General features: G+C 40.0%; 7 protein-coding genes and 1 long non-coding RNA gene across 9 annotated transcripts in view; 5 read left to right on the top strand and 3 right to left on the bottom strand.

The window, feature by feature from the left end:
- Positions 1-107: 107 nt before the first annotated feature.
- LOC5511214 (39S ribosomal protein S30, mitochondrial) lies at positions 108-1882 on the bottom strand. Its single transcript, XM_001631583.3, has 2 exons — positions 1296-1882; positions 108-948 (listed from the first exon to the last, which is right to left on the bottom strand). The coding sequence occupies exons 1-2, from the start codon at positions 1849-1851 to the stop codon at positions 422-424; spliced, it is 1083 nt and encodes a 360-aa protein (XP_001631633.2). The 5' UTR covers positions 1852-1882; the 3' UTR covers positions 108-421.
- A 33-nt stretch (positions 1883-1915) lies between these two features.
- Positions 1916-4866, top strand: LOC116617600. Its single transcript, XR_007308011.1, has 8 exons — positions 1916-2113; positions 2181-2249; positions 2427-2477; positions 2796-2861; positions 3101-3332; positions 3436-3544; positions 3801-4140; positions 4353-4866. It is a non-coding gene; the product is annotated as an uncharacterized LOC116617600 (long non-coding RNA).
- A 1040-nt stretch (positions 4867-5906) lies between these two features.
- On the top strand, positions 5907-8953 carry LOC125556701. Its single transcript, XM_048727271.1, has 2 exons — positions 5907-6349; positions 6658-8953. Exon 2 carries the CDS (start codon positions 7332-7334, stop codon positions 8097-8099), a length of 768 nt encoding a protein of 255 aa, XP_048583228.1. The 5' UTR covers positions 5907-6349; positions 6658-7331; the 3' UTR covers positions 8100-8953.
- Positions 8954-13156: 4203 nt separating this feature from the next.
- Positions 13157-16147, top strand: LOC5511194 (lysosomal cobalamin transporter ABCD4). The gene is made up of 2 exons (XM_048727268.1): positions 13157-13849; positions 14439-16147. Exons 1-2 carry the CDS (start codon positions 13157-13159, stop codon positions 15588-15590), a joined length of 1845 nt encoding a protein of 614 aa, XP_048583225.1. The 3' UTR covers positions 15591-16147.
- LOC5511195 lies at positions 14268-17927 on the bottom strand. Of its 2 annotated transcripts, XM_048727270.1 has the most exons (3): positions 17296-17927; positions 16318-16794; positions 14268-16105 (listed from the first exon to the last, which is right to left on the bottom strand). In XM_048727270.1, the coding sequence occupies exons 1-3, from the start codon at positions 17888-17890 to the stop codon at positions 16029-16031; spliced, it is 1149 nt and encodes a 382-aa protein (XP_048583227.1). In that variant the 5' UTR covers positions 17891-17927; the 3' UTR covers positions 14268-16028. The 2 variants fall into 2 exon arrangements, with proteins under 2 accessions (XP_048583227.1, XP_048583226.1); XM_048727269.1 differs by having other exon boundaries at positions 14268-16794.
- A 517-nt stretch (positions 17928-18444) lies between these two features.
- Positions 18445-20617, top strand: LOC116617595 (ER membrane protein complex subunit 2). Its single transcript, XM_032380448.2, has one exon. The coding sequence runs from the start codon at positions 18464-18466 to the stop codon at positions 19385-19387; it is 924 nt and encodes a 307-aa protein (XP_032236339.1). The 5' UTR covers positions 18445-18463; the 3' UTR covers positions 19388-20617.
- On the bottom strand, positions 20610-21963 carry LOC116617588. The gene is made up of 3 exons (XM_048727267.1): positions 21836-21963; positions 21323-21452; positions 20610-20951 (listed from the first exon to the last, which is right to left on the bottom strand). Exons 1-3 carry the CDS (start codon positions 21888-21890, stop codon positions 20660-20662), a joined length of 477 nt encoding a protein of 158 aa, XP_048583224.1. The 5' UTR covers positions 21891-21963; the 3' UTR covers positions 20610-20659.
- A 389-nt stretch (positions 21964-22352) lies between these two features.
- Positions 22353-25366, top strand: part of LOC5511216 (alkaline phosphatase, tissue-nonspecific isozyme) — a 5559-nt gene continuing 2545 nt past the window's right edge. The window contains exons 1-4 of the mRNA XM_048727940.1: positions 22353-22684; positions 24245-24571; positions 24725-24967; positions 25332-25360. Of these exons, the coding sequence (XP_048583897.1) occupies positions 22621-22684; positions 24245-24571; positions 24725-24967; positions 25332-25360 (663 nt within the window). The 5' untranslated portion in view covers positions 22353-22620. The remainder of the gene's footprint in view (positions 22685-24244; positions 24572-24724; positions 24968-25331; positions 25361-25366) is intronic.

Raw genomic sequence — 25366 nt, 5'->3', positions numbered from 1 at the left:
GGTATCATGGAACAAGCATAGTATTTGAAGATTCCTCAATAAGAAATGACCCTCTTTTTTTGCTGCCAAGGGGGGTGCGCACCCCCCTGTGTACGCACCTGTACTTCTTGTGGTTGTAATTCAGTTTATTTTGTCCAACTTACAATGACAAAAATGCAACTAGGTTGCCTTTTCTTCTTTTGGAAAGTTAAATTTTTTAAAAGTAAAAATTCAGCTAAGAAAGTCAAAACATTTCAAGAACCATCCAGTTCCTTTCTGATTTTTTTCCTAATCAGTTAAATGCAGCACCGTTAGTCAAGGTGCTTAATCAGGGCAGGCCCTTATGTAGAAGCAATTATTGAATATTATTTTCAAAGAAATGAACATTTACAGTGTGGTGTCTACCGTCTTGAATCAACTGTTTTATTTATCCCTTGTGAGTCTAACAACACAGAAAAAAGAGTAATCTCCGGACAGAGTCCTCATTTACGCTAGGAATTTCTTGATCAATGTTCAAACTCCCAAAAAGTCCTGTATGCCCCTTCTCTGAAGCATTATCTTTAAACAAGTCCATGTAATCTGTTCCCCAGGCAAGATTTTTCACACCATGATCTTCCTGCAGTGACATTGTGTTCAGCTGGTAGCACATCAGCACCAACTGACGACCATCTGTGATAACACATTGTGTACACACTGGTTCTGACAGGTGCTCCCCGGGTTTCACTCCTCTGCTCATCGCCGTTGATGCCAAGACGCCAAACATACTCATGATACCAAATGCATGTGTTTGGTCAAGCCTCTGGCCAAATGCATTGGCCAGGAACATGGTGTGGTTGTGAGGGAAAGGATTTGAGCTTGCTGCATGGAAACCCGGGAAGTTTTTCAGGTGTACGATAGGTTGTTTATAAACTTCCATGCTGTAAGGGTCATATGGGCCAGGCAGAGTCATCTCTTCTGTGTTCTGAAAATCTTAAACACAGAAAAAAAGATAGGATATAAATATTCTGATATGTTACAAGAGCAGTCAACACTTCAGTTTCCCATTACTGTATGTAAAAACATCTTCATTCTACTGATGAGAAAATTGACAAATAAATCAACACAATGTTGAAATGGCATGTTTTACATCCTCCCTAATAAACCTTTCTGGAAAAAAAAGTGCTTTATGAGTTGCTTTTTGTTGCTGCTATTTAAAAATAAGAGCCTGAGTATGCGCTTAAGTTTTCCGCCCAAAAAATCATGAGACCTCTTAGCCCAAGTCCCTGATTGATGTTGTAACGGCACTGATGCCTGGTTCAGCCAGCGAATTGCCTTACCTTCTAGATACGCATCCCACTCCGTTCCGCTCCTCAAGATGACATCTGGATAAAACTCAAGCTGATAAAACTCATGCTTCCTGACCCAGTGCGTCAGGACCTTGGGACACACATCGACAAAGGTATCGGTGAGATTCCCACTGCATAGTCTCACCAAGTCCTGGAATATCCCATATCTGATTTCCTCTTCGAAACGTTTCTTGGTTTTGTTTGGTGGTTTCTGGAAACCTAACGTCTGAGCAAGAGATCCTCCAAAACGTTCATTGATCAATTGGGCCACTTCTGGAGCAAGTTGTGTCTGCTCTTGATTTTCCTCCGACGAAAACGGGAGACCTTTTTCGAACACTGTTTTCGTCAACCATTGATGTTTTAGTAGTGGATGCACAGCTCTCGATTTCGGGTGCACAATGTTTGCCTTTTTGATGACATGAGGTGGAATGATAATTGGAATTCCAGTCTGGGGAGATCTAGAGTTTGGCTTTGACGCTACAGCGCAGAATGAGCGAGAATAAAACGGCAAACTTAAAGAGAGTCGACCACGAGAAATCGCCGCCATATTGGACTCAGATGTGAGCCCGCATTACACAATGTTTTGTGCGAATTGGGCTTCCTGTGGTCACCTGTTATTTGTGTGCGGTTTGCATGTTTTTTCCCCCCGCTTTGGAAAATCTTGGGAAATTGCACCATTGCACTCATTAAAAAAATGATACTAGAAAATAAATGCATGCCAAGTAGCATTCGTTTGTTATGTCTGTAGATTTCTGGTCAGTTTCAGGCAGTTGGACAAGCCTGACCAACAATCTAGTGATTCCTCACTGGTAAGTAACATCCATGAGACAAATATGTGCCAATACTGTACTTATGTATAAACCATCATGGTTACAGCCTCTTGGGCAACTGCAGTCAGTTGAGCAACAGACCAGCAACCCACAACAACCAGATGATTCCTCCCTGGTAAGTGGTATGTATGACAGTGCAAAAATCAATGGCAGCTTGATTGCCTCTAAGGGAATAGTTGCATGCCAAATAGTCCTCTAACCTGTGCTGAAGGCACCCCCCCCCCCCCCACCATCTGTTAATGACATATACAGAATGTATTTCATTATCATCTATAAAATATTATGGCTGCAGGTTTCTATGCATTTAACTGGACAACAGATACAACCCAACGGTTCTTCACAGGTAGGTAGTTTGAATGAGATGTAAAGCACAGTACAATGATATATTTTGTGTACCTTATAAATCTGTTCTCAGTAGCGGATCTAGGGGGAGGGTTTAATCCCCCCCCCTTTGGGCTGCCAGAAAGTCATATGTAACAAAAATTACCCCTCCCCCTTTATCACTGAGCCAACCCCCCCCCCCCCTTTAGCAAAAGGCTAGATCCACCCCTTAGTCTTTCATATCTTTATCATTAATGCAGGCTCCTTTTTAAAGTAGTATATATTAGATATGGTACAGTACAATAATTAATAAATTCTTATCTACGATAATCATCTTTAGATGTCTGGTCAGTTGCAGTCAATTGGACAACAGTTTAACACAACAGAACTCTATGATTCCTCACACGTAAGTCAGAAAAATGCAGAAGTTAATTTTTTCAATAAGTTGACATCCAGCACTGGGCCACAAACAACACCAAACAAGGGTCACAGTAAAAATGTCTGTGTTTGGACAAACAAATCACACTATTATGTCTCAGATTTGAAAACAAAAAATGAATGAGCTAGTGTTTCTTAAGATATAAGCTGCAAAATAAAAATATTTAAATGTATCAAGGTAATTATTTTTGGATGTATCTCCCACAGAACCCACCTTCAAGCAACTGCTAGATGAGCTCAATGCCAAAATGAACAGACATGAAGCAGAAAGGACCTTTAGACCATATGACAAGTTTAAGTTTCTTGCTGTCAAGTATGGGGGGACTCTGATTTACAACACCATCATTGACAGTATCCTGTCTGAGAGACATGGTGAGAGCGGGGCACTCTTACAGGAAAAGAGGACAACTGCTCTGATATGGCAACTGCTCTTCTACAGGTAATCTCTATGATAAAATCACATCAAGATGTCCAAAATTATCACTTTTTACAAATCTATTAATATTGGAGTGGTAATGTTTGTAAATATTCTCAATTGATAGGAATCAAAGGCATGGCGAATTTGTAGATGAAAGTTCTATCTTTCTTGATCTTCATGGTCTTTCATCAAATGGCATGGAGTTGGGCATAGTTCTGGAGTTTTCAAGATCTGTAAGAACAAAAACAACAGCAAAGCATTACATATCCGATAAACACTTGGAAAGGGCAAGAAACAAAGAAAAACAAGCAAGTCTCTTTCAGTTTTTGAACTACCAATTAACATTTACCCCAATAAAATTTAAAATTGGGAATGTGATTTATGACAACAAAATTAGTAAATGGGTGTTCTACTGTATATTAATCTTTTTATATACACAATATACTGTAGTAAGTACATCTTTTACAAAAAAATATTTTTGTTGAACAGAATTCATTCCAGATTCTTGCCATTGATGACTTCCATAACATCAACACTGTGAAGTTGCCAACTGGGAGAATTACAGCAAATGCTGTTCACATGGCGACTCTCCTGTTACAACCATCACAAGCAGTTAATCTTCCAACACCATCCACACACTTGCACAAAGAGATCATAGTGGCAATGCCAAGTGGCAATCTTGTAGAGGGGGTATTTCAAGTGTGGCTGTCAGAAAAGTTATAGCAGAATTCTGGCCAAACTACTGTCAACTCTCATTCTTGGCAAGTCTGCCTGCTGAATTCAAGAATATTGACACTTCTGTGATGCAAGACTCCTTAAAAGAGTTGAGGTAAGTTCAAAAGATAACTGATAATTTCCATTTAAATACCTAGTACCAGGGTATTAGGACGATGTACAGAGTATGTACTATACAGAGAATGAGAAGTGCAGCTGGGTGCACAAAGGCTGACATATAACTTTATGACATTTGAAGTTCAATATAATGCAGAGTATTATATAAACTACATGAAACACTCATAAAAAATAAATGCATTTTTTCAGGGTCTTTGCAAGAGAGGAGCACATGGAGTGCCAGTCTCTTTCTTCAACGATGCTGATAGATAAATCTCTCCACAGCAAGCAAGATTACGAGCACAGTCATTCCTACATCTTCCAAGTGCTTCCAAAACTTTAAGACTTCCTGAAAGTGAAGATACTTCCAGCCGTTGGGGACTGGCCAACGTGGTATTTTCACAAAAGAAGATCATCTGCCATTCCGGCCCTCACAACAAATCTTGTCAATCGTTCCAGGTTGGGCAATTCCATGTATACCTTAATGACTCAGAAGATGTTATACTTAGATACCATCCAGTTATTAAGGAGATATACAGTGGAGTGTTTGGTGAGAAATGCCATCTTCATGAAAAACTAAAGCCTGAAAAGATAGCCATTTGTCTAGTCTTGGCCTTTTGTGGCTGGCTAAAAGTGAGGAATGAAATAATTGAGGCCTTTGGACAGTAAAGATATAGAGTATACATGTCTGCACCACCTGTTTGAGGAACTTGTGCCACTGACATAATAATAATAATAATAATAATAATAATAATAATAATAATAATAATAATAATAATAATAATAATAATAATAATAATAATAATAATAATAATAATAATAATAATAATAATAATAATAATAATAATAATAATAATAATAATAATAATAATAATAATAATAATAATAATAATAATAATAATAATAATAATAATAATAATAATAATAATAATAATAATAATAATAATAATAATAATAATAATAATAATAATAATAATAATAATAATAATAATAATAATAATAATAATAATAATAATAATAATAATAATAATAATAATAATAATAATAATAATAATAATAATAATAATAATAATAATAATAATAATAATAATAATAATAATAATAATAATAATAATAATAATAATAATAATAATAATAATAATAATAATAATAATAATAATAATAATAATAATAATAATAATAATAATAATAATAATAATAATAATAATAATAATAATAATAATAATAATAATAATAATAATAATAATAATAATAATAATAATAATAATAATAATAATAATAATAATAATAATAATAATAATAATAATAATAATAATAATAATAATAATAATAATAATAATAATAATAATAATAATAATAATAATAATAATAATAATAATAATAATAATAATAATAATAATAATAATAATAATAATAATAATAATAATAATAATAATAATAATAATAATAATAATAATAATAATAATAATAATAATAATAATAATAATAATAATAATAATAATAATAATAATAATAATAATAATAATAATAATAATAATAATAATAATAATAATAATAATAATAATAATAATAATAATAATAATAATAATAATAATAATAATAATAATAATAATAATAATAATAATAATAATAATAATAATAATAATAATAATAATAATAATAATAATAATAATAATAATAATAATAATAATAATAATAATAATAATAATAATAATAATAATAATAATAATAATAATAATAATAATAATAATAATAATAATAATAATAATAATAATAATAATAATAATAATAATAATAATAATAATAATAAACATATCTGCAGTATCCAGTGATTGTCAAGGGCGGAAACTTCAACTTGCTGCAAAGATTAATGAAACATCTAGCCTTGATGTTTATTGCATATGGATCGTCACCATTACAACAAAGGCATCACTTTCTTGGTTAAGTGATAAAGAAAACCAGAGAGTCAATGTCCCTGGATACTATGACAAGAAGGAAGAGCTGTGCTCAGTTATCACAGATAAAAAGATAGAAATCTTCCATTCCAGAAAAAGAACAAGAACGAAGAAGATGGATGACGGGAAGAAGATCCAGGAGAATGAAAGACTAAATTGCAAGATCCACCATGGAGGACCAAGGGCTTGAAAAAACCTATGCACCATGCTACCAGCGTGGATACAATGACCAGGATTTACTGCTCTTGACAGGTATTTTAAAATGTGCATTTCTATTTCCAAGGCTTAAAATTACACCTTACTTGTAAACACTTACCCCTAACCTTTACTTGTTAGATTTTAGTTACATGTTACTATATAATGCAATTATGCCAGACTACAAACATGTTTTATAGAATATTTTATAAATGCAGCTTTAGAAAATAATACTGCAATTATTTTCATACTGCATTACTGTCTACATAGATGTAATTAATTACTTATTTTTATTATATATCTTAAAAAAAACTTTGTCCTGTTTTACAGATGATATGCACTTTGTTATCCTCTTAAATATTCAGGGATTGCATCTGAGGTGATTCTAGTCGTGTGGCACTCAACCTTGGATGGTCACATCAAAAACCACAGCCAATGAACAAAGCTGGATGCCCCTATGGAAAGGCAGCCTATCACCTGGCAAGCTTTGATAAAGACTTCACCACCAAATCCCTTCCAATAGGTTACAGATGGCCAGCAACAGCACCACACCCACTTCTTGACTGTGATTTGTCTACATGTAATACCTCTGGTACAACCCTGCGCCTCACATGCATGTGGGCCTTCCTTCCATGAAGCATGCACTGGTTCTTTAGTCTGCCCAGTCTGCTTATCTAACCTCCTAAAAGACATCGAGAAGCTGTCCACCAGCTGAAACAAAGGCCTACTAAGTGATAGAGGGGCTGACGATGAGCTGCTACCTAATGCATGGCCTGATGATAATACACCTGACGATCATGACTACTCCATCTTGCACAAACCTCTGGCATCCAGGGAGAGGGCATACTATGAATCTCTAGAGTATAGAGAGTCAATCAAACACCAAACATCTACCATGAAGTGTAGGACTGGGACTAGCGCATGTGCGTCGGTTCCAAGATGGCGAAATACGTCCAGAACTGAAAACCCGTTGTTGTTTTAGCAACTGTTACATACTTTATTGTATAGCGTTATAACTGTTACATTGGTGGCAGCCAAGATGGGATCGAGGACTGTTTTGCCCGACGCTAAGTTCAGTGGACGAGAAGATATTAGGGAATTCCTACGGGATTTCGAGATTTATGTCTCGCTAAATGAATGGCAAGTCGAGAAGGCAGGGCAGTATTTAGCCGTTTATCTGAAAGACGAAGCGAAAGCTTTCTACCATGAGCAGGAGGATTCAGTTAGAAGAAGTTACCGGGCCTTGTGTAAAGCATTGAATTACAGATTTGAAGGGCTAGCAATACTAAAATACAAAAAGGAATTTGCCGAGCGAATTAGAGATGAAGGGGAGCCGCTCCACTCGTATTTATCTGCTCTACGACTCGCTTACTCAAGGGCTCATGTCCCACCTGTAGTTGAAACGCTATCAGAAGACCCGACTGATGCACAAAGGGACAGGCACTCCCGACAGGAAGCAGCTTTTGATTATTATAACACCAGAGCTAAGGAGGACATTCTGTGTCAATTTATCAACGGGCTAAATTCCAAGCTGAGGGAGATACTGGTCCGTCAGGACGATTTGTTAAAAACCCCCATAGAAACAGTAATAAAAAGGATTGCTAATCTGGAAGAGGAGCAAAGAGCAAGTAACCCACAGCAAGTACGGGGTGCTATTCAAGAGGGGGTTAACTTGTCGAAGAGAAGGTCACGGCAGCTATCAGAAAGGGAGGAAACGATGCTTTCCAAAGGAGAGGTCCAAGGCCCACGGATTTATGCAGAAAGTGCAAAGGAAAAGGTCATTGGGCTAGAGACTGACCATCCGTAACGGGGAATAATTTAAACGAGAACAAGGCTGGCGGAACACCCCGACACCAGCCTTTAAAACACAAAAGGGGGTCAACACAGTGCAGACAGGGTGTCGACGACACTCATACAAAGTTGAGGCAAAGGTGAACCAAGTGAAGTGCACCTTTTTGATCGACACAGGCGCAGAGGTGAGTCTAATAAACTCATCAGTACCAGGCCTTATAATAAAAGAGTCCAAAGTGCATCCAGTTCCAATAACACGTGAACCCATTGGGGTGAGAGAGGAGTCCCAAGTGACATTGTTGCTGGGAGGCCGGGAGATGTCATGGAGGTTCCTGGTGGTGGATGACCTTGCAGACTCGGTATTGGGGGCCGATTTTATTGATGCCCACCATAGGGAATGGTGGGGTTTAAGGGACAATAGTCTTTTTTTTGATGACCAGGAAATCCCGCTTGTCTCTAGTAAGTGCAGATAAGTATCGGTTGAGGATGATGCTACCCCTGTAGTTGCCTTCTGTACCATTGATCTTCCAGCCAGGCATCAGGCATTTATACCCTTGCGGTGTAAAGATAATGGGAACAGAGAGGACATGTTTGAAGCAACCACAACACCAGGGGGGGTACTTTTGACAAAGGCACTTGTTTCAGGCAAGAAGTTCTGGGTGAAGGCTGTTAATCTGTCCCAATCACCAGTCACCCTGTATAAGAATCAGAAAGTGGGTGGTCTGACTACCGTGGATACAGTCTCCGAGCCCTTTAGCTCTAAGGAGACACTGGTAGCTGGGGGGGGGGGGGGGGGGGGGGGTTCTGACAATGATAAGGTCATAAAGGTGAAAAAGCTTGGTATTGACTTGTCGGACAGTGAACTAGGCACCAATGAAAGGGAGAAACTAGAAAATCTGTTGACCTCGTATGCTGATGTGTTTTCGCAGGGAAAACAAGACATAGGAAAATGTAGTGCTAACGTTCAGCATCATATTCATTTGAAGCCAGGTACAACTCCAGTGAAGCAACAGCTGCGCAGAATACCCTTTGCATACAGGGAAGAAGTAAAGGCAGACCTAAAGGCTATGCTGGAGGACGGTGTTATTGAGAAGTCATCATCAGAATGAGCAAGTCCACTAGCCATTGTTCGAAAACCTTCCAGGGGGCTTAGAATATGCGTAGATTACAGAAAGCTCAACGAAGGTATGCGGGTTACCAGCTACCCCTTGCCCAACATCACCGAGTCCTTAGACCGTCTGGACGACGCATCTTACTTCACAACGATCGATATGGTGTCTGGGTATCACCAGGTTGAAGTTGCACCCGAGGACAGAGCTAAGACAGCTTTTACAACCCCGTTTGGATTGTACCAGTATTGTCGCATGCCCTTTGGCCTGGCAGGGGCACCTGGAACGTTCCAATCAGTAGTAGAGGATATGTTGCAAGTCCTAGATGCAGATGATATGATGGCCTACTTAGACGACGTCATCTGTTTCCACTCTAGCTTTGAAGAACATCTAAGAGGGATAGAGAGGATGCTGCAAGCAGTAAGGGCATCTGGTTTTAAGCTGTCGGGTAAGAAGTGCCAGTTTGCAACAAGATCAGTGAAGTTCCTGGGTCATGTTATTGACCAGAACGGTGTCAGGCCTCAACCAGAGAAGTTAGATACCATCCGTCAGTGGGAGACCCCAACCAACGAAGAAGAGCTGCGGAAGTTCATCGGTGTGTGTACATTCTGGACAAGCTTTGTTAAAGGCTTTTCAGAGGTTGCTGCCCCACTTCATGATCTGCTCAATAAGCAAGATTTCTGCTGGTCCCCAGAATGTGATCAGACGTTTGAGAGCTTGAAACAACTGTTGTGTACATCAGTCACACTGTCTCTACCATCTCAACATGGACGGTTCGCAGTGACGTGTGATGCCTCTAACCGGGCCATCGGATACTATCTAGAGCAGACAGACAGAGAGTGAGTGAAGCGACCGGTGGAGTTTGGAGGAAGAAAGCTAAACAAAGCTGAATGCAACTACTCTACCACAGAGAAAGAATGCCTTGCGGTTATCCAGGCCCTGAAAGCTTATCGCCCATACCTACTAGGCAAGGAGTTTGATCTCTATACTGATCACCAATCCCTGAAGTGGCTCTTGACTAGGACACAAGAACATAATGGCCGGCTATGGAGATGGGTGGATAAGTTCAGAGAGTTTCCGTGCGAGGTGCACCACATTTCTGGCTCTAAGAACACGGTTGCAGATGCATTAAGTAGAATTCAGAATGTAACCACTAGTGATGTTGCAGAGTGGTCGATGGAGTACATAGTTGGGCATCAGGACAGTTGTCCGGTCCCCAAGGAAGTGAAGCTGTGGTTATTATACAAGCCACCGGCTCAACAGGACGTGCAAGAAAAGGAGCTCCGAGCATTTACAAGGAAATGCCTAACCTAACTCTGGGTGAGGATTGTGTGCTTCGACACAAAAGAGAACAGAATAGAGATGTTACCCAAGTCGTGATTCCATCTACTCTGACGAAAAGGGTGTTGCAAATGCTACATGATGATGCAGGGCACCTTGGAAGCACTAAGAAGTGAGGTGTAGAAGTTGTCTAGTCTGTCAGCAGAGACGAAATTCCTTTCCGAAATACAAGGCTCCGTTAAGACCAACCGTGACATCTCGGCCAGGAGAATTGGTGACAATGGATGTGGTTGAATATCCCAAAAGCAGCCGCGGAAGTCAGTATTGTCTTGTCATGGTCAATCATTTCACGAAGTGGCTGGAGTTGTTTCCTTTAAGAAACCAGAAGTCTGAGACCATTGCCAAGAGAATAACAGATGGTTGGATTCCAAGACACGGAGCACCCGAACAACTGCATAGTGACCAAGGAGCTAATCTAAATAGCCAGAACATCGAGGAGATTTGTCAGTATTTGGAGGTGTTGAAGACAAGGCCGACACCATTTCATCCTCAGTCTGATGGTGCTTCAGAAAGAAGTATACGAACCGTTAACGCAATGTTGGCCAAAGTAGTGAGTGACGTTCAAAAGAACTGGGATCTCTACCTATCCACTACCTGTTTGGCATACAACACAGCAGTTCACAGTAGCACTGGATATACTCCTAGCTACCTGGAGTTTGGACGAGAGTTGCGCCTTCCAACTGACTTAGTTGACACCGCTTTTATGCCAGAAGTGCGGCTGGATCATGCAGAATTTGCCTTGCAACTAAAGAGCCGTCTCCAGAAAGCTTATAAAGTGGCTAGGGACACTCTTCGACTGTTTCATCAGTCTCAGAAGAGCTATTATGATCGCTGGGTAAAGGAGAAGATCTTCAAGAAAGGTGATCAGGTTTTGTGGTTTGACAAGAAGACGAGAAGAGGGAGGTGTATGAAGCTGAACCGACCGTGGAGTGGACCCTGGATAGTGGTAAAACGGCTGAATTAAGTTGTGTATCGGATAAAGTATTGTGGTCAGGGTAAACATGTTGGACTGAAGACACGTGTAGTACACCACAATCAGCTTAAGCCATTCTTGACACATCTGAAGTCCAGGTGGCCTCAAAGCCACAGGTCCATAACGAACATCAGACTCCACTGTCAAACAACTCTGACCGGAACCTTACAGTGATAGAAGAAGATGAGTCGGTTCACCGGGATGAAGCAGAGGTGACTGACGAGCCACAGGAAAATGATCCAGAGTATGATAAACCAGCTCCTAGGAGACCTCAGCGTGTTCGTCATCCCCCGATTTGGATGAGAGATTACAACACTGAGGGATAAAATATGGGGACATATTTCTAGATAGGAAGGGGACAGTGTAGGACTGGGACTAGCGCATGTGCGTCGGTTCCAAGATGGCGGAATACGTTCAGAACTGAAAACCCGTTGTTGTTTTAGCAACTGTTACATACTTTATTGTATAGCGTTATAACTGTTACAGAAGCGAATTGTGTCTGCCAAATTGAATATTCCAAACGAGGAATAACTAAAATGCCAAAACATCATCCTTTGCTATTTGAAAACCTATCCCGAATTTCATGAAGTGCAATTTAGGGAAAAGATTTGCAGATATGTACTGTAATTTAATCGGTACTTTTTAAGTCAAACAAAATCATCACCAAAAAAATACACCTTCAAAGACAAAAATCTCTCGCCCCCACTTCTTGATCTTTTGTTTATAAAATATGCCGACTAGATGGTGTGGATTCTAGAGCCGTGTGAGAGACTCGTAGATAGAGTTTGATGAGTGGATAAGTCGACTATAATTTTACATTTATCCTCTCCTACAAAATGTATATAAATCATTGGTATGTAAATATCAAGATAAATAAAAACACATTTAAAGCAAACCAGAATTCCCTTCCCCTTGCTAAGATGCGCCTTATTTGCGACGCGCTCTCCGTGTTCTTTGTTTTAGCGGATTTCCCACGCGGTAAATTGTACCCAACTTATGATTGCCTAGAAACAATACGAAAAAGGTTATATTTATTTATTTATTCTCGATTTACATGTATTTGGCTTTTTTTTTTTTTTTGGCTCTTTATGCACTGAACTTCACTGAACATTATCGGGGGCGGGAGGGCTGCCAAGATTTTTTTTTCCGGTGCAGAAATTTCGACCCTTACCAGATCTAAAGCACACAAGGGGTAAGCCTCCCCAAAAAAGGCGACCAAAAATGAAGCCCCCCCCCCCCCCCCCCCCCCCCTCCCTAGGATCGCAGGTTAATCCGTGTTAGTGTGGACCGCAGCGTCCAGGCGAAAACGATAGTGTGGACGCGATCGGCGAAACAAATCCGGATGCTTTTGCATCCTGTGTTAGTGTGAACGACTCCTTAGTCTATATTATTTTTGTTTCTCAGGTTGTCCTTTCTTTTTCTTGCTTTAATTGGTTTGCACCTTTGCGTTTCCTCTGTGTTTGGTTAATCATCCATGTTTAAAAATTTGCATAAAGTTGAATAAGTATTCTAGCGTGGAGAAGACAGATAAACCAAGCTTCTCATAGACTACGTGTAGCCGCTGACTCACGAAAATATCGAGAGGATATTTTCGCGAGTCAGCGGCTACAACCTAGGCTAAGCTTCGCACGCTATTTAAAAAAAGGCCAAATGGCGCCCAAAAATGCATCGGAAACACAACATCCTCGCAAATACGCGCTGAATTGGCTATTTGTGAAGAGGTTATGGAGGTGTCTCAAGATGATATTCCCTCATTGGCTTTCCATGACTTTTTTATTGTTTATTACATTGGTGGGTTTGACCATAGCTGAACAAATGCTCGTCTACACCACCGGTCTGATCCCGAGCCATTTTTACGAAGTTATCGGAAGTAAAGACCGGCCCGGCTTTAAGGCCCTGGTTATAAAAGCCATAAGCCTACTTATCGTCACTGCAGTTGTTAAAACTGCGGTACAGTTTGTTGCAAACACTTCGTTTGTCCAATACCGTTTAGTTATGAGCAGATTTATTCACTCAATCTACTTCAAGGATTCAAGCCACTATGATATCCTGATTCTTGATCCCAAGAAAACCATCGACAACCCAGATCAACGAATAGCTCAAGATGTAGACAGTATGCTGTTCCAGTTGCGAAAGGTTTTTTCCAATCTGCTGATAATGCCCTTAACAGCGAGTTATTACACTTATCAGTGCTACGTGTTGACTGGCTACTCCGCTCCTTTGATAATGCTGGGGTATTTTATTGTCTGGGCGGTATTCAATAAGGTTCTTATGAGTCCTGTCATAAACACGGTCTACAAAGTGGAGAAGTGTGGAGGAGACTTCAGATTTAAACATATGCATGTGAGTACTGCCAATTATAAAATATAAACAGACGGACAGAATAAGAGACCAGGGGGGAGTCTGCAAAAAGAATAGTTCATTTTCTTATTGAAGGATCGCCGAATACAATCCTTTTTCATATGATACCTATGAATGTACACCCCCCTCCCGCCAGGGGCTGCACAGTTTATTTGAGTAAGTACGCAGCTGCTTTGTCTCCTATTATCTTTGTTCTACAAAGGAGTTTTTTTTCTCTATTCTTCTCGTTCTTTGCGTCCAGGTGCGGATATTGTTCATTTGCCCAATCAAATTGCAGCTTGTAAGAGCTGCGTACTGACCCGTTTATTTTTAAAGTGGAGGCTTACAAGTGAAATTTGTATCAAGTTGAAAGAGGGGGAGGGGGGAGGGGCTGATCAAAGATACAATAACAATTATGAGATAGTTTAGGACTAGTTTTAAATCTTTTCTATCCAAATATACAGAATTATAATGAATCGATCACCTATCTAACCGTTCAGTCGTTACCAAGATAATTTTTCATATCTGCTAATAAGCAGATAGACAGACAATATATTATGTTTTATCAGAAGTGTTCTGTTTCTTATTTCAGGTGAGAATGAATTCTGAAGCTTTGGCATTTTATGGATCAGACGAAGTGGAAGAGAGGAAAACCAATGAGAAACTTAAAGCAGTGGTTGATCAGTCTCAGCGTGTAGCTAACCTGAGTGTATTTATAGACCTCTCGGTCAACTCTTTTAATAACATCTCTACTATTGTATGTTATATCTTCATTGGCATTACTGTCTTCAAAGGAAAGTATGATGATCTTTCACCCACTGAGCTAGGTTCAGAGATTAGTCAAATAGCATTTGTGTTAACATATTTAATGAAATGCTTCACAAATTTGATTGATTTGTCTGATACTTTGGCTGAAATGGCTGGATACACACATCGAATTGGAGAACTGGTGGAAAATCTTGAGCACAGTCAGAAGGATAAAAAGAAAAATTGTCATGCTGAATTGATAAGGGATGATGAACTACGGAAAATGATGGACTTTGACACATTTTTCAAGTTGATTAATGTCACCTACTCGATTCCAGGAACAGACGAAGCATTAGTGACTGACCTAAACCTGGTAATAACCAAAGGAAAGAGCATTATCATAACTGGCAAGACAGGCACTGGGAAGAGCTCCTTGCTGAGGATAATAAGAGGTCTATGGAAGCCATCATCTGGATACGTTGTCAGAAATATAGACTTTGAGCCTCATAAAGTATTGTTTCTCCCTCAACATCCCATTTTAACAAATGGAACCCTGAAAGAGCAAGTTATTTACCCAATTGATCTCAATAAATTTGAAGAATCAAGCTCAGAAGGCTATCTTTGTGATTCAAGAATAGTGGATTTACTGAGTGAAGTTGGACTAGCTTCAGTTTGCAGACGGGTTGGAGGAATTAATGGCCTTGTTGAAGGCAGCTGGGAGGATATGCTATCACCGGGTGAAATGCAGCGCTTGGCATTTGCCAGATTGTTCTACCATGAGCCAGACCTAGCAATGATGGACGAGGCTACAAGTGCGCTTGATATTGCCACTGAGAAAACTCTGTACGGAATGTGTGTTGATAAAGGTATCACAATGATCAGTATTGCACATAGAGAAACACTAGATGAGTACCATGATGTCCATTTGAGGTTGTTAGGGGATGGAAAATGGGTGATAGGAAATGGTAAACTAATAAAGCAAGCCAGTGGTTATTAGGACTCCGATAACAAGGAGTACAACAGAACACAGACTCAAGCAAACAATTTATGATAATTTTGTAACAGTAAACACAAGAGCTTTGTAGAAGAGAAAGTGCTAATGGGAAACTAATAAAGCAAACAAGTGGTTATTAGGACTCCAATAAGAAGGACTGCAACAGAACACAAACTCAAGATAACAACTTATGATCATTCTGTAACAGTAACTCCAAGAACTCTGTAGATTATTGGTTAGCATTACTATCACATAGAAAAAATATCAGTGTTCTAAGCATTCCCTCATTAAACCCTGGTAACTTATGTGAAGTGTTAATGGGAAACTAATAAAGCAAACAAGTGGTTATTAGGACTCCAATAAGAAGGACTGCAACAGAACACAAACTCAAGATAACCACTTATGATCATTCTGTAACAGTAACTCCAAGAACTCTGTAGATTATTGGTTAGCATTACTATCACATAGAAAAGATATCAGTGTTCTAAGCATTCCCTCATTAAACCCTGGTAACTTATGTGAAGTGTTAATGGGAAACTAATAAAGCAAACAAGTGGTTATTAGGACTCCAATAAGAAGGACTGCAACAGAACACAAACTCAAGATAACAACTTATGATCATTCTGTAACAGTAACTCCAAGAACTCTGTAGATTATTGGTTAGCATTACTATCACATAGAAAAGATATCAGTGTTCTAAGCATTCCCTCATTAAACCCTGGTAACTTATGTGAAGGGGCAACACTCTCCAATATGAGTGTTTTCTTCCTGTGATTGGTGTGTGATTTCTTTTTGAACAATTGAATGGCATCAGTCATCCATACCATGTTCTTGATACTATTGTCCTTTTTCTTTTTTCCGAAGTTTAGGGTGTTGAGCTGGTAGCACATGAATATGTACTTTGTACCATCAGTGACAATACACTTTGTTGCTATTGGTGATGATAGCTCTGAGCCAAATACACGTCCATCATCAAGTGCATGAGATAACAACAAACTAAACATATTCAGGATACCATTTGACTGCATCTGTGTAGCTGATTGATTGACACATGTCAACAGCATTGTATGACAGTATGGATAAAGGCTTTGTTGTCTGTTTACGCAGCCAGGGACGTTTTTCAGAGGGACATATTTATGTGCGTATACATCCAAAGCATTAGGTTTGTATGGACCAGGTATAGCTGTATCCAAGGTCGTGTCAAGCTCTGCAAAAAATATTTAATTTATTATTCTGCTGTACATAGTATTTAAGCAGTGAATCAGTGTGAATCATCACTAATTGTAAGAGTCACAATACAAGGGTTTACGCTATAAACACAATGGAATAGGGGGGGTGCAAGACAGCACAAAATTTCATACCCAAAAAAAAATCCAGGATAAAAACTGTCAATTCCTCAAAAAAGCTACCCTCGAGTTGTTGCTTAAAAGCAGGTATTCATACCATGGCATCAAGGTTGAGGGGGGGGGGGGGGGGGTGAAAAGGGATAGTGGGTAGGGTAGCGGGCAAAAAATGAGAAAGGCTGATAAGGGGCAAGGTGTTTGTGGGAGAGCAGTGAGTAACAAAGGAATGAAAACAACAATGTGCACATAAATGTATATGTATGACAGTAAATAATGAATCGGATATTCCATAAGCTCTTTGAAAGGTTGACTCTTGGGCTATCCTTGAGTTTAGTGAATTTGGTAGAAGATATGTGAATACCCACCATAGCTGAACAACTCCACAGGGTATCTTGTCCACAAAACATAACTTGGCTTAGTTTTGACCTGGAAACAACTTCCACCTCTACTCCAGTGAGTAATTATTTGAGGATTTCTATCTAAAAAGCTTTCTCTCAAATGTGAGTATCTAGACCCTGCACAAGACATATAACTCATACAACTTCGCAGAACTTCTAGCAAGACTCCTAAATTCAGTTCCTCTTCTATCAACGATCTTCTTCGAAACTCCTCTCTTTGAAACCCAAACTTCTGTCTAAGAGAATCTAAAAATGAGTGAGAAAAGTCCCTTAAAGCCGTTTCCGGAATCTCCAATTGTGCGTTCCCCAGGCGTAAAGGTAGAGATTGTTGGATGGCTGTTTTTGTGAGCCACAAATTTTGTTCAAGATCTCTGGATTGGTGTTCTGGAAGAATAATAAATGCCTTGGGCGCAAATTCTCCGCGAACGGGATTTGATGCTGGTATAGGCTCGCTGGGATTTTCATCTACCAAAGTCTGGAAAAATCGCGTCAAACAAGGAGGTAAGTATCGTTTAGTTGTGTTTCCTAGAAGCCGAGGTGCGAGAGCTCCGAGAGCCGACATTTTGGATTGTACAAGCACGCGAGGGAATGGGGAGAGAGAGACAGGGTGACAGTTTTTTCTCGAAGTCGATGTTTTTTTCATGCCAAAAATTAGTTTATGGGGGGGGGGGGGGGGGGGGGTACGCAAAGTTGTCGTTGGTTTGAGCATTCAACAACATGCGCTTGTAAAAAAAAACATTCGCCCAGCTTTTTTTGTGCCCACGAAGAGATATGATGCACACCTAGCCAAAGTGTTTTTATAAGTTTTTCTTTAGCTCTTTTTGATAAGACACAATGAAATATTTGACAAGGGAGAGAGTCTTACTCGATTTTTCCTTGACAGTTTTTCTGCTTGACTTTTTTCCCGAAGGAAGTCTCTGCTTGCTTAATTCTTATTCTATTGGCCTGAGCTTTGCTCGATTTTTTTTTTTTTTTTTTGTGAATCAGCAGAGGAGAGGAGAACATGTTATCCTGGAATCAGCCAATATATCCCCGTCAAATATCATATGGTCCGTCGAAGTCCCTTTTTTCAAGGGTTTTATTTCTTAGTTCACGCACACCTAGCCAAAGTGTCCCTCGCATTGCGCAAGCGCGGATGGTACCGGTAAAATCTTACAAGATGGCGGACGAAGTCGTAGATTTAGAAGTTGCGAGACAAAAGATGCGACAATGGCGAGAAGAACCACTACGAAACAGCGAAGAAGTGGTGGAATTAGGAGAATGTCTTCTACTGGAACACGGGAACAAACTAGGGGATGAACTGTGGACAATTTACGAGCAGGTTTTTTTGGCATCTTTAGATAGTGGGAAATTGGATTTGGCGACCATGTGTTTGAAAGAACTAAACACTCAATTCCCGAATAGTATGCGAGTGAAGAAGTTAAAAGGTATGAGATTAGAGGCATTAGGGAGATTTGATGACGCTGAGAGAATCTATGACAAGATTCTTGAGGCCGAACCAGCTAATGCAGTGGCTCTTAAAAGAAAAATTGCAATCTTGAAAGCAGAAAACAAAATGGTCGAGGCGATCAAGGAGTTGAATGAATATTTAACTAAGTTTATGAACGACCAAGAAGCGTGGATGGAGCTTGTAGAGCTGTACATAACCCATCAAGATCTGAAAAAGGCTAAATTTTGCATGGAAGAACTGATTCTTACTAACCCTCACAATCATCTCTACCATCAAAGATATGCTGAGATCCTATATACTATAGGAGATCTAGAAAGTATGGAAAAATCAAGGAAGTACTTTGCACAGTCCCTTAAACTAGATAACGACAACATGCGAGCACTTTATGGCTTCTTCATGGCTGCCTCACACCTCTCCATATCTGCAAAGGAGCCGAAAGCAAAGCGGGAAAATGCAAAGTACTCAGCATGGGCCGGCGCCCAGATCATGGAACGCTACCAAGCGGCAAGGGCTGGGAATGGTGGCACGCAAGAGGAGGATAATATGGGAGTGCTAGGAAGTATGCTTGATTCACTACAGCTTAGTTTACCCCAAAACATCCCATCCTAATTCATCAAGCACATACTTCTGTATGGATGCATCTCGCTGGAACAAGTTTGCATCGTAGAAGATCCAGACTAATACCTTTCTATGCTTGCACTAACTATTGACACTTCAAGTTTTGAGCTCTGGTATTTTGTAACCACAAAGCCTTGACAATTTCCCCTGATGAATTATTGACCTGACTGCAAATTATGTAAAGCAATTGTAAGACTCTGTCAGCCACCATTTTGTGATCCTAGCAAAGTACCAAGGCATCCATTTCCGTGAGCTTGTTTGGGCAAGCATTGGCTATATTATTAATCGGATTTGGTAAAAGAAGTGTTTTTGATGGTTATTTCGAGATTTCTCATCACAATTCTACTTTCAATATTGATTGAAACATCAACTCAATGTCACTTTAATCATATCAAAGGAAATGCTTTTCTTGGCATACTTTTATCACCAAATCCAAAGCAATGATTAGTAATTTGCATTATATTTTGTCTTATTACTAGATGCCATATTGGTGTGGCTGTACATTGATTCACGATTTGTCTAAAAATGAATTCAGATTGTCTTGGCACCATTGTTGTTGGAAAACAACAATTGGAAAAAAAACCACGGAGCAGATTTAGCATACCCTTGATTACTCCTCACAAAAAGAAAGCTACTGGCCAACAGCTCTTTGAAGAATGAAGCCATTTAATAGAATGCTTATAATGCCCAACTTTTCATTTCACGTCTTGACCCTTGCACAAATCAATATGTCGATGCACACTTGCGTATAATACCATAAAATGTGAAGTTGGGAAGATGTTCTAAGACTAAGGCCTAGATTAAGTCGTGCATCAAGTTACAATAATGCACAAAATTTAATTATTGAGGAGCTCAACCCCACATTTATTATGGAAGCACTCTGTTGTCGAGCCTCAACCAAACCAGAACAGTGTTTAATATGGGCCTGAGTAATGTTAATGAATATAATCAAATCAATGTTCAAATACATTGTGTAAGTAAGTTTATTCTAGTAAGTTTATTTTAGTAAGTTTATTTTAGTTTGGCAAATAATATATGAACCATTTACCAAGAGTCTTCAAGACATTGTGGCAGCTTTCAAAGGAATTACCCTGGGTGCTAAAGGTAAACCACACCCAAGGTTTTTTGCTTATAGGTGTGAGAACCCCATCAAGGGTAAACGCAATCCATAAAAAATATAGATTCACTATATACACAAAATAAACGATCCTTATACCACAACTTGTAGGTTTATTTGTTCCATAACAAAATAAATCATTAATTTCAGAAACAGATAGTTGCAGCCTTCATCAGAGTCCGTAAAAACTCGTCCCACCCGACATGAATAACGATTATATAGAGCATGACAATTACCGCCATGTCTAGCGGTCGCTCGTTCACAGATTCAGATCCTGCCGTTGGAATGAGCCGCTCTGGCCTGCGTGCCATATCTGAATTACAGTTTTCTTTATAGCTGCAGAAGTGCTTGCATTTAAGGGTCCCCATTCTTTCGTCGCATCCGTTGTTAATAGGTGTTCCGCATCCCATACTAACGGTCCACTTTCCTTTTCCATTGCTTCAAAAGAAAGAAAGTAAATACCGTAATTGATCGTTTTAGCGCCTGCTTGTAAAGGTATTAGTGGTAAAGTGGGCGGGTATGCTATTTTCAAAATTCAGACTTCAGCTCTTTGAGTAACAGCCATGCCTTTATTTTAAAGATTGGATCAAACAGTGAAAAATAGAAAACAAGAACAGCAGAGCCGTGTCTAAGGGGAAAGGCGGGAGGTCCTGGATTGTTTCAAAGAGAGTTTAATGTAGTGGTATGGTTGTGGCTCGTGTAGGGGATGGCCTAGACTCACCGATGGTAATGTTGTGGCTCGTGTAGGTGATGGTCTAGACTTACCGATGGTAAGGTTGTGGCTGGTGTAGGTGTTGGTCTAGACTCACCGATGGTAAGGTTGGGACTCTTGGTAAAAGCACCATTGCGAATCCTGCGCACACTTTTTTACCTCCCCCTTCTTCAGGCACTCGGTTATCGTCCCATTGTTTAAGCAGTGGTTGCAAGTGATCGCGTTACCTATTAAAAATAATTACAAAGAAACGTATAATTACCCGCCCAAACGTAGTCCGAATTATTAATCCCCCTACACCTCGATATAGCCCTCTTTTCCTATAGTCCTCGCATAGTTAATTTGTTAATAGAGAACTCGCACGGAGAATGATTTTAGTATATCCCGAAAGCACCTCAATCCAGAGACCGTGGAGTATAAAATGTGGGTGATAGGCTGATAATTGAAAACAATTATCATATTGAAAAACTTAAAAGGAATAAATCATAGTATTTGACATGTTTTTGTCGCAAAAAGAGGTGGGGCCGCACCCCACCAGCCCCTCCCCCTCCGCGGTGCCTCCTGTAATCATCTCAATCGTAATCAATCGCAAGCAATGAATTCAACCTACCGAATCCAATACAAACAAGCGTGGTCGCCGCGAAAAGCAAAAATTCTCTCTTCATTTTTCACATTCTTATGCCATACGGGGTGGCACTTAGACGTCACAATTGCGACGGTTGGTGACGTCATCTTATTGTTCATACGTGCGCGCAATATAGAAAGCGTTTCTAAGTTTTTTTCCTTATTGAAAAAACTTTAGCGCCGCGGGCAACAAATTATACGGTTTCTTATGTACTGCCGTGGCCATGGCAGTGCTTTATGATCATTTCTGACATGTCTGCCGTTCCTCCAAAGAGCCTGGGGCGAACGAGCCCGAGAACGAGCACGAGAAACACATGCTAATCTAAAAACTTTTTTTTTACAAAATGGCGGCCAGCAAAAACTTCTAAACAACCCCCCAAGGATGCTTAAAATACGTATGTGAATACTGAAGTGAACCCGTGAAGCATTCATAAAAATGAAGCACTTTATTCTGATGATCGCTCTTTGTTTCAAATTCTTTTAAAAAGACTCATTTAGTGACGTCATCTTTATAACATTGCAAAACTCACTTCACACTCCACTTCTTTGTATTTTTCACGCTAGCCCCCGGGTCATACACTACTCATCGATTTACAGGTTCAGGTTTTAAGCCTTTGTGAAAATCCTTTAAGCTACAAAGCAAGGCCTGTCATATTTGTTCCTTATCGAACAAAATAGCACACGTGCTCAACTAATCCTGCGGGTTCTTTTCAACTTCGATCACTTCTTTTATTTATCGGTCACGATTGTTCGCATAGTCTCAAAAGCAATATGGCAGCCATGCCCGGAAGACCGATGCTTCTTTTGCCGTTCGTTTTGCTCCTTCTAATCGAAGGTAAGTTTGCTAGATCATGTTTAAATAGTTTCTGGTTACTTTCAGAGCTGTTCACCTTTTTTTTAATGCTTTACATTCTTGGTTATACCCAAATTATCATTGTTGTAATAGTATAATCTTTGACCCTGTAGAAAAATAACAACAGGCATCCAAACAATTTATAGAAAGAAAAAAAAAGAGAATATACACTCAAATGCTTCATTAGTGGTAGTATGGTAATTTGTATTTTCGGTTGTTCAGCGTTCTGTGTTTTCGCACGCTCTAGCAAGCTAGCAATCGAGGCGTAAACGTTTCAAAACAACGTGTAACCTGAATATAAAACGGCGGCGCAGAATTATGGGCATATTTATTTGAGAAAGAGGGTTTCTCACGATTCATGATTATCGATACCAGTACCAGGATACGAAATTCTTATAACTAGAACGCCAGAAGGAAATGAAAAGAAAATAAATCCAATCGCTTTTCGAAAAACGTCTACACAATATTGTAGACTTCCAGCTAGAAGGTTTAAAAAATGGAAAAGAAATTAGGAAAACTTTGATAGGAAAATAAATAATTGTTTTCGACTGTCGTGAGCATGTCATCTGAATCATAGCTTTTGCTTTTTTATCGCAGCATCACTTCTGTGAACGGAAATCCAGTGTTTCGGGTTTACCCGACCCAAGTCCCCCAAAGGCCCGAATTACAAGTATGTTTTTTCGGGGTCCGGTATTTATCAAATCGCTCGCTCTGATTGGCTCTCGTGAGGTCCGGTATCCTACGATCCGGACTCCGCGATTCCGGACTGTTCACCTCCAAAGCTCGAAATAATTTAAATTAGCATCAAAAACTGGCTTTCTATTCAGGGTTCTCCCTCGCTTTTGTTTGTGCCTGCCTAAAAGCGTTTTGCTCTACCGTTTGCGTTACCGCTCTACCCGGGTCGATTACAAGACGAATTTCAGTCCGGGCTGAGTTTTCAGCCCGTTCAGGGAAGCTGAAAGTATCCGGTATCCCCCCACAAATACTTTTAAAATTGCTGTCTCGATTACGTGAACGAGTTTTCAGCCCGGGATCAATTTCATTCAGGGGAAGGGGAAGTTTTTCAGCCCGGGCTGGTTGAAAATCGCTGTAAAATCTCGAAAATATTTCAGCTAAGGCTGAAAAACAATACAATCCGCTTCCACGTTGTATGTAGTGGACTGCAGAAACCCTCAAACACATGCGCTTCTGGTATTCCAAAATTCAGCCCGGGCTGACCCGGGTTGGATTTAAAGCATATAATTTTGAAGCCGCAACTCGAGCTGAAGTTCCAGATGTCTTCAGCCCGGACTGAAATTCGTTATGTACTCGGCTCCTTATTCTTTTATTGGAAGAGTCATGTCACTCAAAAGTGGAACTAAATTACAGAGTCCTGATAAAAGGGAAAAACAGGGACCGATAGACTCGCCATTTTAGTTCGGAACATCGGGAACCCCGACTCCACCCCAAAACTAACCCTCCCCCCACCCCATCTCCATTCCGACTCGAGCTTTGTCTCGAACGCGATCTTCCAGGTACTAATATAGCTCTTACTCACCCCAGTCTCCCTGGCCGCGTCACCACAGCAATCGTCTAACGCGTGGTTCACCGATGCCCTAAAAGAGCTCAGCAAACACATCAACAGGAAGCCCAACCACCAGCCCGCCAAAAATGTGATCATCTTCATAGGCGATGGCTGTGACATCACTACTAATACCGCGGCGCGGATTCGCAAGGGCCAGTTATCCGGGGCTAAGGGCGAAGAGGGGTATCTGGCCTATGAGGAATTCCCGTATACCGGTCTTTCTAAGACTTATAATACGGATAAACAGGTGCCCGACTCCGCGGGAACAGCTAATGCATTGTTCAGCGGCGTGAAGACGAGATATTGTGAGTGATGTTAGCTGTATGATTTCTATAACGACTTAGATAGTTGTTTAAAAATCTCAACCCAAAAATGTTTTTTTCACCATTAGATGACGTAAACAGTAACAAAGTTGTGCCTGAATAGGGATCTAGAATGTCCTTTTTAATGTCTTCCAGCAATTATCGGTCTGAACGAGCAAGTCGTCTTCAAGAACTGCAGCTCGATGACAAATGAACGAAAGGTCGACAGCATCCTGAAGCTCGCAGAGGAAGCCGGGATGGCGACAGGTATCGTCACCACCATGCGTGTGACCCATGCCACCCCGGCCAGCCTGTACGCACACTCCCCAAGCCGCAACTGGGAGAGCGATATGAGGAAAGAGATGGAAGTCAGCGATGCCCAGAAGTGCAAAGATATAGGTATGGTGGACGTTGGTTACCAAATATAACACAGGGCCTGAAACAAGAGTAATCTACACAAGGTTGAAAAAGTATGTTGAACGCCTCTGTGAAACAAGGAAGTTGCGCTGACGTTTTGAGCGTTAGCTCTTCGGTGGAGCATTCTTCGGAGCTTGCCTAGCCCACGCCTACGCAGACCACCTAGTCTTTCTATTTCTAACTCGTCTGTTGTCTTTCTAGAGGCAGGAATGGTTGTAATAATTGCTCGGAGGGGAAGGAGGAAAGCCGAAGTCATGCCTTGTAATTGCTTGGGGACGGACAATATCTCCTTTTATATTTTTTGTGTAAAATACGATTTGTTGACTAAAATTATTATAATGGACAGCTCAGCAACTAGTTGACTTCCAAGACAGCGTTGGT

The sequence above is a fragment of the Nematostella vectensis genome, chromosome 5 (assembly GCF_932526225.1).
Source record: "Nematostella vectensis chromosome 5, jaNemVect1.1, whole genome shotgun sequence".
In the NCBI taxonomy this organism is placed as follows: Eukaryota; Metazoa; Cnidaria; class Anthozoa; order Actiniaria; family Edwardsiidae; genus Nematostella; species Nematostella vectensis.
The sequence above is the reverse complement of the archived record's forward strand: the minus strand, read 5'-3'. Positions and strand labels throughout refer to the sequence as shown.